This window comes from Ruditapes philippinarum, unplaced genomic scaffold (assembly GCF_026571515.1).
Source record: "Ruditapes philippinarum isolate M1 unplaced genomic scaffold, ASM2657151v2 ctg8687_1_1_1_1, whole genome shotgun sequence".
NCBI classification, from domain to species: domain Eukaryota; kingdom Metazoa; phylum Mollusca; class Bivalvia; order Venerida; family Veneridae; genus Ruditapes; species Ruditapes philippinarum.
Window position 1 is genome coordinate 1 of NW_026862450.1, and position 18,982 is coordinate 18,982.

General features: G+C 34.2%; 1 protein-coding gene across 1 annotated transcript; it reads left to right on the forward strand.

The window, feature by feature from the left end:
* Positions 1 to 1,806: 1,806 nt before the first annotated feature.
* LOC132719138 (histone-lysine N-methyltransferase NSD2-like) lies at positions 1,807 to 13,926 on the forward strand (the record flags this gene model as incomplete). Its single annotated transcript, XM_060702879.1, has 12 exons — positions 1,807 to 1,999; positions 2,520 to 2,676; positions 3,319 to 3,447; positions 4,607 to 4,686; positions 5,497 to 5,609; positions 6,306 to 6,575; positions 7,054 to 7,175; positions 8,180 to 8,295; positions 9,091 to 9,197; positions 9,670 to 9,877; positions 10,107 to 10,116; positions 10,527 to 13,926. Coding segments are annotated over 12 exons (2,022 nt in total), but the record flags the coding sequence as incomplete, so codon positions are not given.
* Between the last annotated feature and the right edge of the window lie 5,056 nt (positions 13,927 to 18,982).

An 18,982-nucleotide genomic window follows, 5' to 3' on the forward strand; every position in this document is an offset into this window, starting at 1 on the left:
TTTCATTGGTGGATTTCAAACATCGAACCTTATAAAAGTCGGAATCCAACCAATGTTGTCACTTCGGTCTTGACCTCCAAGTAATGCAAATAAAGTTTTAAAAACCGCCAAAGTTCAAATACAGTAAACATCTTACAAACGACATTGTTATCCAAACTTGTAAGTTGGTATGTATTTATATCCAGTATTATTAACTCACTAGACACTGTTGTTGCCGAAATACTTGTTATAAACTTAGAAAACTTTAAAAGAATTGTATTTATTTTCTCCATCCTGACATACGTTTACAATATATACAACCAAGTTTGTTAAAATAAAAGCCCTTGGGTTTAAACTGGCCCCGCTCCAGGGGCCTATATACAGGTGAGCGACTTTGGGCCATCATGGCCCTCTTGTTTTTGTAGTGGCCCAATAAAGGCTGCTTCCCCAACCAAACTAGCCCCTTTTTTTTCCCCAAGTTTGGTCCTCAAAATTCCCAAAGTCTTGAAATTTCCCATAGAATTTAGAACAAAATTAAATGAGGTCTTTTACTGCCTCATTAGTATTTTCCACTGCTTTTTGCTGTCCTATTTTGAAGAACATTCCCACTGCTTTTTGCTTTTTTTATTTTGAAGAACTTGTTAAAAGTTTTTGTTAAATTTGAGACCCCTTTTTTCCCCCATTAGAAAAAGGCCGAAACCCCTTCCTCAAAAATGGTGTTTTGGCCCTGGATTTTATTGGCAATAACACCCCCTCCCACCACCACCAAAAAAAAAAATCAACAACAATAACATTATCAACTCGTAATTCATCAACAACGATAAAATTTACTGGTCAAGTTGCCAACTGCAGAACATAATTTGTCGCCATTTCATACCCAAAATGCTGATTTGATTAGCGATAATCTTGAGATGCCGCTAGTTATTGTTTCATATTGAATATTAAGGCCAATTATCCAGTGCATATTCAACAATCTGCCACAGGTATTTTTCAGACCAATTAGTGTCGTATTTATCAGCTGATAAACATGTAAACATACCCTGAGCCTGAGGTCAGTGTATTAGACTGTGTTACTGTTCATATCAATATTTCGTTTTGAACGGAAGTTACAAATATAAACCAGTCAATGACCCACAAAAAGTAGACCGTGTCGCTCTGTTTTGAGATAAGAAGTGATAAAACGGAAGTTGTAGATGTGAACTTTTCCATTCTTAAAATAGAAAATGCTAAATTTAGACTGGAGATTCCAAAAGTCATACTTTTCGTAAGTTTGAGCCAATCGTGATTTTCTTGGGCCAATTTAATTATTTTGGAGCCAATTTGCTCATTGGCTCCTGCCAGCGCGAGCCCTGGCAAGGAACTGAAACTTCTGTACATGGCTGAGCAAATCACCGTAGAAAATATTTCTTGATCAATTACAATGAATGTGACCTGTGCCGTCCAGGAATCAAACCTGGATCGCCCGATTCACAGTCCAACACTGTACCTATTGAGCTATCTGGACGGCTCTATGATCAAGGGGGCTTTCGGTTTAAATAGTGTAAAAAGTGACATCTGGAAGCTTCCTTCAGCCTGATAGGGTTGAATGATGATATGTGACTGTGTCACATTTTCATGGTTTTATCCGTCTGCTTAAATTGCCTTTTGTTTTTAGCCTTGAGACTGATATCCAAGGTTTCAACATGTTATATTAGGTCAACAGTGTATTATGACTAGTGACGTATGAATAATATCACACTCACTGATGATGTTAGGCCATTTGTGTTTTACGATTTGTCTTAAGATTGTAAGCAACCTTTAAAGGATGACTTCAATTAACTTTGTCAGTTTCTCATTTCAGGTCGTTTGTTACGGTGTGTCAGATGCCCGACAGCGTTCCATGTCGGCGACTTTTGTATATCTGCGGGGAGTATTAATTTGACTGGATTTAACATAGTGTGTGCTAAACATTTTCAACCTATACCCTCAATGAAGCATCACTCACATGTCAACGTTAGTTGGTGTTTTAGCTGTAATAAAGGTAAGGAAGTTTGTATCCATTTTTGATATGAAAAAATTTCATATAGTCTTACAGACTTCACTTTTGAATATAACAATGGTAAGTGGTTTGTTGTAACTGGTTACTGTAGCCTGATGTAAGAAAAAACATGCATATGTATCAGAAATATCTGGCTCTGTGTGGAAATGGGAATTTATAATCTTGAGACATACAAATAATTTAAATCTCAATGATGTAGACCATTAGGTCATTTGTTTCTTACATTTGATTCAGAAATCATATTGCAATGAGTAGAACATCACTTGCAGAGAAACTGATAATAATTAGGTAGTTATCTAGGAAAGCTAATTTAGTGACTGTCGAGATGTAAACAAAAAATGTGTTTTAAATTCAGGGTAAAAACTAGGAAGCAATTTATTATGGGCTTTATTTGAACATTCATTGTGAATGTTGTAACAAAATTATCTTTCTTATATTTCATGTGCATCTTCCTTTGTATTATACTGGACTATTGGTACGAGTTCTTCTTGATTGTTTGTAGGTGGCACATTGCTGTGTTGTGAGAGTTGTCCAGCAGCGTATCATGCAGAATGTCTCAATATAGATTTCCCAACAGGGAGCTGGTACTGCCAGGATTGTGTGAAAGGGAAGCGTCCCCTGTATGGAGAAATTATATGGGTCAAGCTCGGCAATTACAGGTATGTTCATTGTTGCTGCTGCATGTATATCTTTTCAAGTTTTGCAAGCAGCCAGGATTGTCTGTGTGCCAGAGTGGTTATGGTTGTCAACTTCAAACCACTTGCCCCCTCAGCTCTGTGGGTTGGAACCATGACAGGGACTTTGGATTTTTACATGTGAAAAAGCTATCCAGCTAGCTTGTTCTACACAGGTGCCTAATCGTGCCTGAAATAATGGTACATTTATGTATATGTGAATGTTTATATGTCAAATAGATAGTTTAGTTTATTTCTTGTCTGGGTACAATTTTAGATGGTTTATCAACTTTAGCTAGTTTTAGAAGTTATAGTCCAATTTAGATCAATTTTCAGATCAGAATAAAGAAAATATTTTAAAAAGTGATACTCATCTTCTGTACAGTGTTAAATATATGAAATTTATATTAATCATCTTTTGTTTTTGTTTTGTATGAGAAAAAAGAAAAACATTTATTTAAGATATTTTAATTGTATTAGAAATCACTCTGGGAAACAATAAAAAAGTATCTCTTGCAAAAAAATAAATCTTCGACATAGTGTTAAGAACTTGATAAATGACTTAGTGTTAAGGAAAATCAAGGTTAATATGTGAATCTATGGAGCTTATATTATTTCTATATACAGATGGTGGCCGGGAGAGGTGTGTCATCCACGTAATGTACCTCTAAACATACAGGAGAAAGCTCACCAGGTCGGGGAATTCCCCGTACATTTTCTAGGATCTCATGAATTTTTCTGGTTACATCAGGGAAGGTAAGGCTGATTTCTAGGTGATAGAACTTAATATTGTAATATATATCTTCTGAACAATTAATTAGTGATGAAAAATTTTTTTGCATACATTTATTTTATGGCCGTAGTGATGAAGTTAAAGTGGCTGAATTCAAAGCACATTGACCTCACTTATAGGGGTTTTGAATGTCATCAGGGACATAGAATTCTTTCATGTGAACTAGTTTCTCAGCTAGCATATGAGCGTTGGTTAGTGGTTTTATGCAGGTCCAACTGTTGCCTGAAGGTAATCCTCATGATGCACTTGAGGTCTTCCTGAATGGGTGAAGCTGGAAAGTAGCCTTATGCCCTACACAATGTCAGTGTGTCTATAAAACCTTTGGAGAAAAAAGTACTTCTATTATGTTTAAGAAAATGTTACCTATGGGTAACTTGAAGAATTCGTGTTTAGGTGTGTCTCTGTAAATAACAATGTCTATTCTAGGAAAATGTTTGTGCAGACTAATTCTCTGATGCATGAAAAGTAGGACTTGTTAACAGAATATTTCCAATGTAAATCTCTGTTTAGATGAGGCAACTAGGTGTAAATAATTTCTTCTAAGGGCAACTCTTTCTTGTCTATCAAACTATTGCCATATAATGCCTGCAGTAGAGTCTTCTGATTGGTGGGGCGTCCGTGGCCGTGTGGTTAAGGTAGTTGACTTCAAACCACTTGCCCCTCACCGCTGTGGGTTCGAATCCCGACAGGGACTTAGGATTCTTTCATGTGAGGAAGCTATCCAGCTAGCTTACGGAACGTCGGTGGTTCTACTCAGGTGCCCGTTCGTGCCTGAAATAATGCACGGAAGGGCACCTGAGGTCTTCCTCCACCAGTAAAGCTGGAACGTCGCGATATGACCTATACTGTGTTGATGTGTCGTAAAACCCAAAACAAACAAACTTCTGATTGGTTGATTTTTATATGTTTAAGAATACTTTTTGTGCAAATGTTTGTACTTTTCAAACAAAATTTTAAGAACTACGGTCATTGAGAGCTTTTTGGCATGTAATTGTGGTTCAATGTTAAATGATACCAGACATTATTTTCTGAATGAAAATATAAGACTTTGTGATGCAAAAATTTGACTTAATGTAACTTGTGTATCCAGTAATAGATGATATATTTTGTTTATATTTACAGAGTGTTTTCATTCCAAGATGGTGATAAAGGCAATGGTGGATCATCGTCTAATAAAGGTCTAGCTAAACATTTTGCAAAAGGTATGTCTGGAAAAGATAGTTAAATTATCACTTTTATTTTTAGTTTCACGCTGAATATTTTTGGCCAAATATTCATAGGTCTCTGAAAGAGACTCATTTGCCACTTGCTGCTCTATGTTGGGAGCTGTGTTTGATTTCATGATTAAGATATTTGTTGGTACACATAACAAGGTTTAAAGCATGGAAACAACTTGACCAGCTTTTCCTGTATTGTGTGGATGATTTTTTAATAATTTCACTTGCTTAATCACTTAGGATGAATTGCATTTAGCTCTTTGTTATTGAATGGCTCCCAGTGAAAAAATATGTGCCACACCAATGTCTTGCAGGGGTTGTCTGTACACAGAAGACACTACTTTTTGAGCTAGTAATGTTTGTTGTTATATCCTTGTAGGCGAACAGAGTGTCATTTCTGAAACATTCACAATTGAAACCAACACTTTGTCATTATTGACTTTGTATATTATAGATAGAATTTAAATAACAATATATTCTTGACATCCTACTGATGTTTTCTGTTTAACATTTTACATGTAATATGTGAACAACATATATTTACTTATCTTAAATTTAATGTAATTATTGTGTACTCACCAAATGTTTTTGTATTGTACATTTATGTGTCGTACATTTATGTGTCAAGGGCCAGTGGCCTATATCACAAATAAATGAGTTGAGTTTAGTTGACTTTATATGCTTCTTGCATTCATAAAATAAAAAAACATTTGTTAAAGTCTGTTCAAACCTTAAAAAAATATGTAAAATTAAAATCTCAGAGGTAAAATGTGTTTACATCTTATCCTATATTAGGTTTAAAGGAGGCTGCAGAAGCATTTAAAGTATGGAAAGAATTCAGGGAGAATAAAGAGCAGCTAGAACTTGCCAAGGAGAGCAAAAAACCTGCCCCATTTAAAATGGTTAAGGTAAGAAATGTCTATTGTAAAATATATGAAAAGCTTTTGTTTAAAATTTAATGCAAAGATATGTAGCTCGATATTTTCAAAGAAAAGTGAGGTTATTGTGCTTAGGCATTTGCCTTTAACTTTGTGTAGGTTGTGCATGTAACTTTATATCTTGTAAACCACTCTAGATATTTTCTTGAAACTTAAATGTTTTCATGTAGTTATTATTGTAGGTAACTACTGAAGACCTTCCATTGATTATCTATGAATTAATTCCTCTTAATTAAAGTTAATAATACCTGCATTGTTTTACTATTAAGCTCTGAGAATCAACAAAGCACTGTTCAACTAGCAGATATATTTAATTTTACACATCTAATTGATGGCTATTAGTCATGATTTAGTTTGGCAACATTTCAGTGTGGCCAATTGGTAAATGTGTCACACTAGTAATAACTAAAAGTTTTCTTGTTACGGTTCAGATCAGTTGGGGACAAGCTGTTGATTCATTGAGCATCAAATTTTACACTCATTGCTTAGTACCAGTTGATTCCAGGAATGGATTTGAGTGTGTCTGTCAGCTTACAGCAGCCAACGCAATGAATGTAAAATAAATTCTGTATAAACATCTTGTGCAATTATGAACTGACCTTAGTGACTATTTTGCTAGTCAAGTTTTGAAAAATTCTTGTTTATGAAATTGTTTATAACTTTTAGACAAATGTGCCATTGGGAAGTGTCGTCATCAAGAAAGCTGATCTCTCCGAGTTACCAAGGTGTGATTGTAAAGCTGACCAAGAAAATCCATGTGGGCGTGATTCCGAGTGCCTCAACGCCATGATGATGTACGAGTGTCATCCAGCACTGTGTCCTGCCGGTGATAACTGTCAGAACCAGTTCTTCACAAAGCGGTTATATCCATCACAGCAGCCGTACAAGACAGAGGGCCGTGGATGGGGATTAAAGGCGACTGTTGATATAAAAAAAGTGTGTTTATTTACTTTCAAACATTTTTGTTATATCTCTTGGTTAGTCGATCTTACCTGCTAGTAATGTTTTGCAAACTCACATTTTCTGTCTTTAAATTTTAGAATGTTACTTTTAAATGGAACAGTGAACAGCAAACTTGAGGTAACTTTGTCTAGCATTGAGATACCATCGCCAAGTGGTGAAGGTTACTGACAGTATATCACTTGGCCATGTTACAATGGTTATGAGTCTGTCTAATGTCACAGAGATTGAAGTTTTCATGTAAAGAAGCTATTTAGCGACCACAAGTAAAGCTGGTTCTTTATTTTCCTTGGTTGTGCCTGAAATAATGGTGAGATGTGGGCCTGAGATTCTCAGATGGGCTGTCCCAGGTAGTGTAAGAAAATTGCTTAATGACATTAAACAATTAGCAATGTTCATGTGAAAATTGTTTTTCGTAATGCTGATATTATACTTTATATAATATCTATTACAGGGTCAGTTTGTGAACGAGTATGTTGGCGACCTGATTGATGAGGAAGAATGTAAGAGACGTTTAGAAAAGGCTCATGAGGATGATATTCACAATTTCTACATGATGACACTTGATATGGACAGGTATATTGTTGATTGAAATCTAATTAAAAATTCAGTGTCATTTGGTTCAAATTGTGCATATTTTCCAAATGCATGGTGTTGAAATTCATATATGGTCAAATTAATGAACAATAGTTTCGCATAAACTTGAATAATTTAACAGCAATTGTGAAAATGATTCAAATGCTGTTACTAGAGCAATAAATATCTACATTGGTTTCATAAAGCAATTTATATATATCACTTTTCTGTATGGCAAAATAATGTCTTGGACACTTCACTGGAAATACAAGGTTGTTGTCTCCTATCAGGATGTGTTTTTTGTGTCCTTTCCTTGTTTTTGCTTAACTTCTGTTTGTATGTTTCATGTAAGATAGTTCATATGTAATGGATGAAACATATTTAAAGATATTCATAACAGCTGTGACTTGAATTGATTTTATTATTCTTTGTGAGTAAATTATCTTCATCAGCTTTCAACATAAATTGTTAAAAACATCTGGTGTAGAAAAAATTGCACAAAGTGGTTGTGTAGAGCAAAGTTACAGGTTTCCTTTGTATTAGTATCTTATTTTTTGACTAATTCTTAAGTAAAAAATGTGATTGTGTTGTACAAGTGGTTTTGTAATCTTGTTTGATGATAATTACTGGAGCGGTATTATAATGATAATTGTACTGTAATATGTTAAGTGATTACATTGTAAGAGCATTTTAAAGATATTTTTATATACGTGTACATGCATATCCGCAAAAAATAGGCAATTTACTGGGATATAAATATTGATTTCTACAGTTTATGAAAAGAATTTTGTGACTTCACTATATGGAATTTGGGAATCGATACATTTTATTTGTTAAACTACCCAAAGAAAGTTATATTTATGGAAAGTGATAGAATTCAGCAAAAATTTCCAACTGTATATGTGAAATTTTGACTAAGGAAGAGTTTATTCATTATTGTGTATGTTGCAATCATTTTTTTTTTTTTCTGGGATTCCAATTGAACATGTTTTTGTTATTTTCAGGATAATTGATGCGGGCCCAAAGGGGGTAACTGTAAAGGGTTTTATGAACCCACAGTTCCCGATCCTAACCTTGGACCCCCGGGAATTTGGAAGGGTTAACGGGGGATTTAGAGTCGGTCTTTTTTTGCCTAAAGGAAAATCAAACCCGGGTTAAATAAAAAAGTTTTAAATTTTTTGGCCCGAAATTATCGGTTTTTTTTGAATTTAAAAAAAAATTAGGGGAAATTTATCATCCGCGTAAGTAAATATGGAGAGCATTGGATTTGTGATCCAGGAGTTGCTCGTTTGATTCCTTTGCGAGACATATGAGCCGTGTCATGACAAAACCAACATAATGGATTTGCGACAATCATGGATCCAGACCAGCCTGCGCGACCGCGCACTCTGATCGGGATCCATGCTGTTCGCTTACAGACTCTATAACAAGTAAATAAACTGATAGCGAACAGCATGGATCCTGATCAGACTGCGCAGATGCGCAGGCTGGTCTGGATCCATGCTGGTCGCAAACCCATTATGTTGGTTTTGTCATGACGCGGCTCATATTTCACCAAGATGATTGATCTCGATTATTTAGTCAAATAGTCATTTGTCTCTCATCGCTGATTCAGAAATCATATGGCATAAGTAGTCTGTAATTTGTTGAGGAAATGGTTATTATAAGTTATCCAGAAAAGCTGGTCGGATCAACTAACAACCCAGATATGACGGCTTGAACCACAACACTATATATGCCCAGGTAATAGTGTAGATTTTCCACTTGTTGCTCCATTCTGGTTGGTTCCAGGAACCGATTCGAGAGTGTGTCTATAAGCTTACTACAAAAACTAAAAAAATTCTACATAAACGAAAAAAGTTCTTGTATGATATTCATATGATAAAATGTATTGATATTGATTATTATACTACAGGTGATGAGTTGACTTTCAATTACAACTTTGATTGCCTTGGTAACGAACAGACTAAGTGTGGGTGTGGCTCAGAAAACTGCAGTGGCTATCTTGGTGTCAGACCTAAAGTAAGTCGAAACACATTCTATTTGTAAATCTTAACCCTTGAAAAAGTGTGCATCTCCAGAGACCGGATACTGGCAAGAATATTTTATTTACTAAATAGCAGTTGTGGAAGAATCTCTGGTCTTTTTAGACTGAAGAAGTAAGAGATAGTTTGGTTAATTCAGTATGATATGTTAATCTTTTCATACTTTGCCTTACTGAATAAACTGAATGGACTTTTGTTTTTTACAGTCCATAGTGTATGAAAATTTTGAAGTGGGTTAGCCAGTAGTATAGAGTCTGGTTAAACTACATGGATGGGCAGGCTGCCTTGTCTCTATACTGGTGGTGAATACCTTTAAAGGTTCATTTTCAGCACTATAATCGTTCAGAGATATTCAAAGAATATTGATTAAGGATTCAGAGATAGACAGTTATTTAAAGGGATAGACAGTAAGTTTGAGGAATTAGGTAACGATCCTTTATTTTCTACAGTCTCAACATGCTGCCATGGCTGAATTGAAGAGAAAGGAGACTAAGAAGGGAGATAAGCAGAAGAAAAAGAAGAAACCGGTGGTTAAAAGGAAACATGATGACGATTGTTTCCGGTGTGGCGAGGGCGGGGAATTGGTACTGTGTGACAGAACTAGCTGCCCTAAGAGCTATCATCTCAGATGTCTCAACCTCTGCAAACCTCCACATGGTTAGTGAATGTTTTCTTGTAAACCTATATATTCAGAGAGATTCCCTGTAGTTCTGGTGTTTGACCTGGCCCATATATAGGGGAAGGGGAATTTTCCGCTGTAAAAATTGATCTGGGACCTAAAGTCCAATGGTTCTTTGTCTTTCACTACCGAAAAAAAAAAAATCATGGGGGATAAGTAGGCGGTCACTTGCAGAGAAATTGGTAGTTACTAGTAAAAGTTATACAGGAAAGTTTTGGTAAATTGGGGAAATTGACACAAGTTTTTGACCAGATATTTTGTTAAAATGAGTGTGTATAACTTTTAAAACCCAAATTTTAAACCTTCCCCTGTTTAAAAATTTTAAAAGTACATACCATTAAAAGTACTAAAGAACAATGAGCATTTTTGGGCGAAAGGGAAAAGAACATTCTGGGGGGGGTTTCTTTTTTAAAAAAAAAAAGGGTTTATTTCTTTTCTTTTTAAAAATAGAAAGGAAATTATCTACCCAAAATGCTTTTTGTAAAAGAAATATTTTTTACTCTTGATGTTTTGGATTTTCCCCAAAAAAATTTAAAAGTTGCAGAGATGGGAAATTCTCATCACTATAAAAAACCTTTTTAAAAAGACGAATTTTTGGGAAATTTAAAACCCTTTTTCGGGAAAAAGGGACTGTCCATGGCACCATTGTGATGAATGCGGTAAACCGGCTACCAAGAAATGCGTCGAGTGCCCTAACTCGTTCTGTAGCACTCATGCTGATGATACGAAGGTGCGATTTTTTGATAATAAAGTCTACTGTATAGAGCATGAAGATCTCCTCGACACTCTCGAGGAATCTCAGTCACAAACTTCTGCCGCATCAGATGACAATGGTGAGCCTGCCGGTGACGCGGATGCAACTGAAAAGGTAACAAATGGAAAAGATAACGATGCGACAGTAAAAGGGAAGAGTAAAGACGAGACATTGCCACCGAAGAAACGTGGACCAAAACCTCAGTCAGAAACCACAGACAAACCAACCAATGGAACAGCAGCAAAAGTTTCGCGTGGAAGGAAAAGTTCGGTGAAAGGGGAACCAGGAACAAAGGGATCCGTCTCGGACGATCCATTAGCTGTTGCGCCAATGTTTGATGATGATGAGGAGGAAGAATTCGGACTTGTTATTGATATTCCGAACTTTTGATGCACAATGATCAAGTTTCCATTATTTTAAGTTGTCATGTCTCGTTTGATTATTTACATTAAAATTCATTTATTCATTGGGGGGTATTTTTAATGTTGCTTTTTTTTCTCATATTTTATTTGTTTAGATGTTGGAATATTGAATGTTTGCTACACAATTATTCATTAAACTTGTATAGAAATTTATTTTCTGGTTGAAAGAATGAATTCATTGACATAAAATTGTTAGATAATGACAGAGAAGTGTTTTAGATGGAGTGGAAGAATTGGGCTAAGTTTGTCAAGTATTTAGAGATATGCTTAGTTCATTTAAGGTCATGGGATAATAGTCTAAGTTCATTGGTGGTTAAAAAGATTGCAATGTTCATTTGACGTGAGAACAGCCATAGTTCAGTTTTGGCTAGAGATGTTCTTTTTAGGAGCAGGGAGTTTATTGGTTCATTGGGATTTTGGAGATGGCCAATGTTTATTTGGTGGATGAGAGTAATAAGAAAAGTTCATTAAGGTGTGAGAGATGAGGTATGAGAAGTGTAGAGTTCATCCTGGGTCTGTGAGAGATGGCCCAAGTTTATTTGGGGTAAGACGGTGGGAAGTGTTCATATGTTGACCCGAGTTCTCTTAGGTTTTAAGAGAATTGGGAAGAGTTCATCTGCATTTTTTTGAAATTCTTAAATTGTGCTTATTGGCAAACATGGGTTATGCATTTTTAGCACGTCTCTTTGGAAGAAAAAATCAGGTTATTATGATCACAACGTTGTTGTCGTTACGCAAAAAACTTTAATGTCGCTCATTTTTTAAATATTTCAGAATTTATAAACGTGAAAATTGGCATACTTGCTTATCATGACAATGTGCAGTTGATAGAAAAGGGGTATAATACTACTGTATTTTTGGAGTTATGCCCCATTTTAACATGGAAATTTTTGTCAAAATTGGTAATTGATAGTCTTTGCCTTTAATAGATGAGCGTCAACACTGCATGTGGTGTTCTTGGGGTGTTTTGTTTTTTATCTTACAGAATTAGAGTTCCTATTAGTCAGTTTAGTAAGTTTTTTTATGTTTGCATAAAATTTTTAATCCTCGAATGGTGTCACACCGAGCATTTATTTTTATGCATGTTCAATTTACAATTTTTCAATGAAGTAGGGATGGTTAAATTCATAATGTTTTTGTTGGTTTAATTACCCCCCTAAAAATGTTTCCAAATGATTTTTTTCCCTATTTGTGCACATCACCGGCACACCGGGGCAGGGGATCTTATCTTGAAAATCATGTATGAAATAGTTTTATAATATATACTGAGAGATTTTTACAGTTCAAAACTTACACCAATTTTTTACTTTGTTTTGTAAAGACATGTATTTAAAGTCCAGTATTTAATGCAGCTATTATTTATAATGGTATTTATGTGTATAACTCACCAATATTATAGAAAAGAATAAATGTGTATACATGTATATGTAAGATATGATTGTCACCTTAGTGCAGCAACGACTTAACTCCTTAATATAATTCAATAGGAGTTAAACCGTTACTGCACTAATGTGAAGAAATTAATTAAACCAATGTCATTATAAATATTTTTACTTTTTTTATGTAAATTAAACACCATATTTTTATCGCACTGAATGATGCAGTAGAAGAAAAGAGTAAGTTATGACAATGAAGTATTGTTAATTGACATGTTCTGTAAATGGTCGAAACATCGTAAATGATGAATTGTGGAAATTTCATAAAAATTGTAAAAAATGATATATAGCAGGGTTTTTAAAAAAGGTAAAATGATTTATTTAAAAATATCGATAATAGCAAATTAATGTATTTTGCTATTCAAAATGGTCAAATGATAAGTTTTCAAAAATGGTGGAATAATGTACTTTGGAGTTTTTAGAATAGTGAAAATGATGTACTGCAGTGTTTCAAAAATAGTCAAATCTACTGAGAAATGTTTACAAATATTAGAAAAATGTTTTTTTTAGATTACGAAGGCATTGTTGCAACATTGTCGTAACTTATTCTTGAAATTGAAATGCATTAGTGACGTATTTAACCTTGGCATATAAGTGCATTGGAATAATTTATTATTTTTCCTATTGGATACCTTATTGAAATAAACTTTTTCTAAAGTTCAATAATTTTAAGGTTTTGATAAAGATAGGGGAAAAAAGGCAATACCTTTTCTGCCCAGATATACATGTGCTAATTTTTCATTTATTTAAATAAACATTTAAAAAATAAAGAAGAATTGAAAAGGGAGGATGAGACTGAAGCGCTTGAAATAATGGCTTATAGTCTGCAAATAATGAAAGAATTTCGAGTGTGAAAATCTTTTTTCCTTACTAGCTACCAAGAACAAATATTTCTTTACAACTGATGATTATTTGGGATGGAGTTTTTCAATTGTCAATATGAAGTTTGCTTAATTGTTATTTATTGGGCTCTCTGCATAATTTTTAAAGATCTTGAAATTATTTCTCATAAACATAAATGTTAATTTTTCATAAATCTACATCAATGTTGACATTTCATAGATCAATATAATTGATTCTAAATTAGTCATATATTCGTCACCAAAATTCATCTCTTAATGTTAAATTCATTTTCTGTATGTTTTATTCATTATTCCTTTTTCAATGTAACAGTATTTTGCATGTAAATTATTTTCTGTCTGGAAAAAAAAAGTTTTAAATTTTTAATTGTATATAAAGGAGGAAATTTTGAGAAATCATGATAGTAAGTGTTCATTCAATGTTGGACATATTTTCTCATATCATTTGCATATTCATGGGATATGTTTTTAAACTTGCACAATTTTACGGGCATGAACATTGTTACTATGTAGATTGGAAAATATTTGATTGTACAGAATAAAAAAAAAACATTATTGAAACTTGTTCTTTTTCTTTTCAATTTATACTGTATAGCAGGTGATCATTGGTGCGAGTTATTTAACCCTTACCACCCTATATATATCTTAAATGGACTTGTCTGTCTTTCAATCCAGGCAAAACCATTCATCATCTTTAGGGAAAAGTTTAAGAATATGTACAGAACAGTGCACAAAATGATCAGAACTTTTAATATGAAATAATTACCGATAATGAGATGATGTGCAGAACACTGGTATGGGCTTCCTGTGATAAAAATTTGCCTTGTCCCAGGGATATCTTGATTATTATGGAAACTACAATAATGTTTAGCATGTACCAACTAAATGACCTTTAAAAAGACTATAGAAATGAAGAAATACAACATGTCGACAGCAGTGCAGGTTGAGTCGTATCATAATCTACAGGGTTCAGTTCTAACAAACCTTCATAAAGTCTTACAAAACTGGTATGACTCATGCCCCTTGGGTCAATATTAGCCTTTCCCCAGGGGTCACTTGATATATATATATACTTGCATAGGAAAAACACATCGGAGACTTACTGTGTGAAACTACAATGCTCGGAGCTTGTACATTTGGCATGTAACATCACAGGACGACTGGTATTTATAATTCCCCATTCGCCAGTATTAGTTTGACCCTTGGGGTCACTTAGATGATACAGTCTTAAATGTAATGCCAAGAGTTTAAATATTTGTAATGTAGGATTGCCTTGCTGACCTACAAAATTGATGTAAAACATTTCCCTGGGGTCAATATTGGCCAAACCCCCAGGGGTCGCATATATAGACTTGTATAGCCTATAATAGGAATTTTTTTAGTCTTATTGTGTGAAACTGTGAAACTACAATGCCCAGAACATAGATATTTGGCATGTATGGGCCTACACAAAACTGATAATTCTTAATCATGCACCTTGTACTAAGTTAAATTATACAGACCTATATGGGAAAAAAACCCAAATATTTATTGTGTGAAACTACAATGTCAAGAGCTAAAACATTTAGCATGTTGCATAAAACTGATATTAATCATGCCCCTTGGAGATATAAAAATTTGAAGTTGGTCAGCCAACAGTATCGAGTCTGGTCAAACTGCAAAGATAAGTTCTATCTCTTAAAGTGTGTAATATTGCTCATGTCCTACTGTAAATGGTATGAAATCAAAATAGAAAGTCAGGATTAAAAAGTATCAATTTTAATTCTGTAATTCATTTACTTGATACAAATGTAGCACATTTCATTCTTAATTCTATCACTCGAAATAAATGACAAATCTTCACCAGCTCAAACATAATAATACAAAATACATACACTAATTCAAGATCAGTAAAACTTTACCTTGAAAGTTAAAGAGACTCCACTCAGGTTTTTTAACTTGATCAAACATGAAATATATTTTCAAGATATGGATACAATTTCATGTAGATCAGAACCAATATTGTGTGTGCAAAGTTTTCCGATCATTCCCACATCTGGTTTCTCCAGAATAATCTTTTTTATTGTGTCGTAAATTCACTCGTAAATGAAAAGCTTTGCAACGTTTTGCTAAGAATCACACAAAAAAAATGATATAGAATTTATTTCTAAGTCTATTTCTTTACCATCTTTTGAAGATATTTCCATTTTAAGGGCTTCTCTTGAGCTATGCAAGAATTTCAAAATTTTAATTTTTAGACTTTTTGACCTCAGTGGAGCTCCTTTAACATAAACAACTTGCCACTTAAAACTACAAAAGACCAAGGACATGTAATGTGTTGCAACACTACTTCATGTAAATTCTTTTTGTAGAAATTTTAATTGTTGGATTATAATTTTAACTATAACAAAATACTGAGCATAGTCTGGGCTTTCATAAATGAACCATATATATGTACTAAAAAGAAAAAAACAATTAGCACAGGGCAGACAATTAGTTATTTATATACAAATAAAAAACATTACATTACAAATTTAAATCACAGAATTTTCAGTTTTACATGAAACAAAAAGGGTAACATATTTTTATGAATAAATAAAGGAAAATAAATACAAGTATATGGATTTAGCTAGAAAGAAAGAAAAATCCAATTTAATTGTAAATTCATCAAAGTGATATCATCAAAATTTCTTTTTATATTTTAAATACATGTAGTTTAAATGCACACCCCCAAAAAATCAATTGATCAGGTGGCATAATTATTGTTTGCATGTCTGCCCTTCTGCAGACAACTTTAACCTTGACCATAACTTCTAAAATTTTTCTTGCTATAGCCTTCATAGATGGTCACAATATACTTCTGGGAGCCGTGTATCATTGGTCACGTCCAATGGGTACTGTTTTATCATGTTTTAGCAATGGTCATTACACTCGTACCAAAGACTTAGTTGAACCACTGATCTTACGTCCACATCGTGTTTTATCAAAATGGTCACAGCAAGTATGTTGTAAACTTGTGTCGTAACTCTACAACGACTTAAGTACAATTATTAGTTATTTTTATTTTAAAAATGGCGGCCATTAAAGCTGCTAGACATGTACACCAGAGATATGATAACTTCATTTTTGACATAATGAAACAACCTTGACCTTCACTGTCGCATCTTCAAAAGAAACCAAAGAAATTCACGCTTCACCAGCTGAATTTTTGTAAAACATTCAAATTGATTAGAATTTGGAATAGTCCATTCAAAGTTTACATGATTTCAATATGTTACAAGAAATGACCTCCCCAAAGTAAGTGTGTTTGTTTGTTTCATTTTACGCCTTTTCCCTACAGTATTTCAGTCATATAGGCGGTTAGTTTTCTAACCATCGTTCCTGGAGAGATACACCAGTACTAGACTACCTTCCTTCGTGCTAAACTACCAAAGCATCTCCCGGGGATCAAAGCCATGCCAGAGAGGAAACTGAATTAGAAGTCATCGACTCTTACCCCTCGACCACGGAGGCGTTACCCAAAGTAAGAAAGCCTGGTCATAATGCACAGAGCTGCATGCTGACATAGCCCAAAACCAGCAGCAAACGTAAGTCACTTTTTGTTCCAGCAGGTAAAAGACTGCAAGTATTAGACAAACTGAAAGAGAAGACTGGTTATACGAATTTCTGTGCTACATTAACTAGTGAAAAAAGCCCAAGACAAAAATGTGTTTGAAAGACAAATGGCTTATCTGTGAAATACATGTTATTGATATTAATGTGTGTTGTCATATCACATGATATCAAATGAAAAAGAAAAAAAAAAAAAAAAAAAAAAAAACCTACACCAACACAAAACTTCTTGCTTTTAACAGCAAAGAGTCTATATCTAATTCAACAATATTGAAATTCTGTATTTAGAATGCAAAACATAAATGAATTTAATCAAAATAAGACCATCAAACAAAAATGACCTTCCCCTTTTAAACACTTTACCACCTGAACTCTTTATTTCTGAATAAAAATAAATCTGTATCTATTCCAAATTCCACTCTATAAATTCAACTAATCCAGCTAACTGTTACCATATCTATAGCTGATTTATCTCTGTAACATAAGTAACTACAAATATTTACCAATACTTTGAATCAATAACAAAATTTTCTATTTCTTAAAGACTTAAAAGAGAAACCAGTCTTGTTTAAGAACTGTCTTCTTAATAGAAGCACATACATGTACACTGATGATACATGTACACTGGTTTATAAAGTCTAAATTCATCTATAATATCATTCAATTGTTACAGTTGCAGGTCTCCAGATGAGCCAAAATATTTCAAGAAAATCAAACTTGTTACATATTATGTGCGTTTATAACTGCTTTTGCAATATTTATCACCATATTTCTACTGTGTGACCAACATAATCAAGGCTATTTTTGTCAATTTTAACCTCTTTTAAAAGTTTGAAACATTCCGCTCTGTGTCTTTTGACCACTTCAAACATTAAACATTTAAGCCAGTGACTTCTGAGAGCTTGAAATATTCAACATATAAGCTCAATCAGTCATTGACTTTTAGAGTTTGAATCATTCAAAAAATTAGCTCAGTGTTTTCTAGGTGGTTGAAATATTCAAAATATTAGCTAAGTGTCTTTTAAAAGTTTGAAACACTCAACAAGAGCGATCAGTAATCACATGTGTCGCCTCATGATGGCCAATTTCATGTTGGGACAAATTTTGTGACAGACAGACAGACAGACAGACGGACAGTGCACAACTAGACTTGGTACTGATCATTCCTGTAAAGTTTGGATAAAATTGCACCAGTAGTTTATGAGGAGTAGTCCGGACAAGCTTTTGCGTATCTGGCAACACACAGAAAAAAAGACCTTTTTATCAAAGGGCCATAACTCGGCCAAAAATCATTCAACCGGAAAACCCGTGCAATATGCGCAAGGACTTGAGCTACAGATCAATCCTGTAAAGTTTCATTGAAATTGCATTAGTGGTATAAGAGAAGTAGTCCGGACAAACTTTAAAATTAAAAATTATTAAAGGGCCATAACTCTGACAAAAATCATTGAACCAGAAAATGCTGACAATATGCACAACTAGACTTGGTACTGATCATTCCTGTAAAGTTTGCATGAAATTGCACCTGTAGTTCATGAGGAGTAGTCCGGACAAGCTTTTGTGTATCTGGCAACACACAGAAAAAAACACCTTTTTGTCAAAGGGCCATAACTCGGCCAAAAATCATTCAACCGGAAAACCCGTGCAATATGCGCAAGGACTTGAGCTACAGATCAATCCTGTATAGTTTCATTGAAATTGCATTAGTGGTATAAGAGAAGTAGTCCGGACAAACTTTAAAAATAAAAATTATTAAAGGGCCATAACTCTGACAAAAATCACTGAACCTGAAAATGCTGACAATATGCACAACTAGACTTGGTACTGATCATTCCTGTAAAGTTTGGATGAAATTGCACCAGTAGTTTATGAGCAGTAGTCCGGACAAGTTTTGTGACGGACGGACAGACGGACGGACGGACAGACAGACAGACAGACGGACAGACAGACGACGGAGAAGTGATCCCTATATGTCGCCACTACTCCGTAGAGGCGACACAACAAATAAGCACCGTGTCTT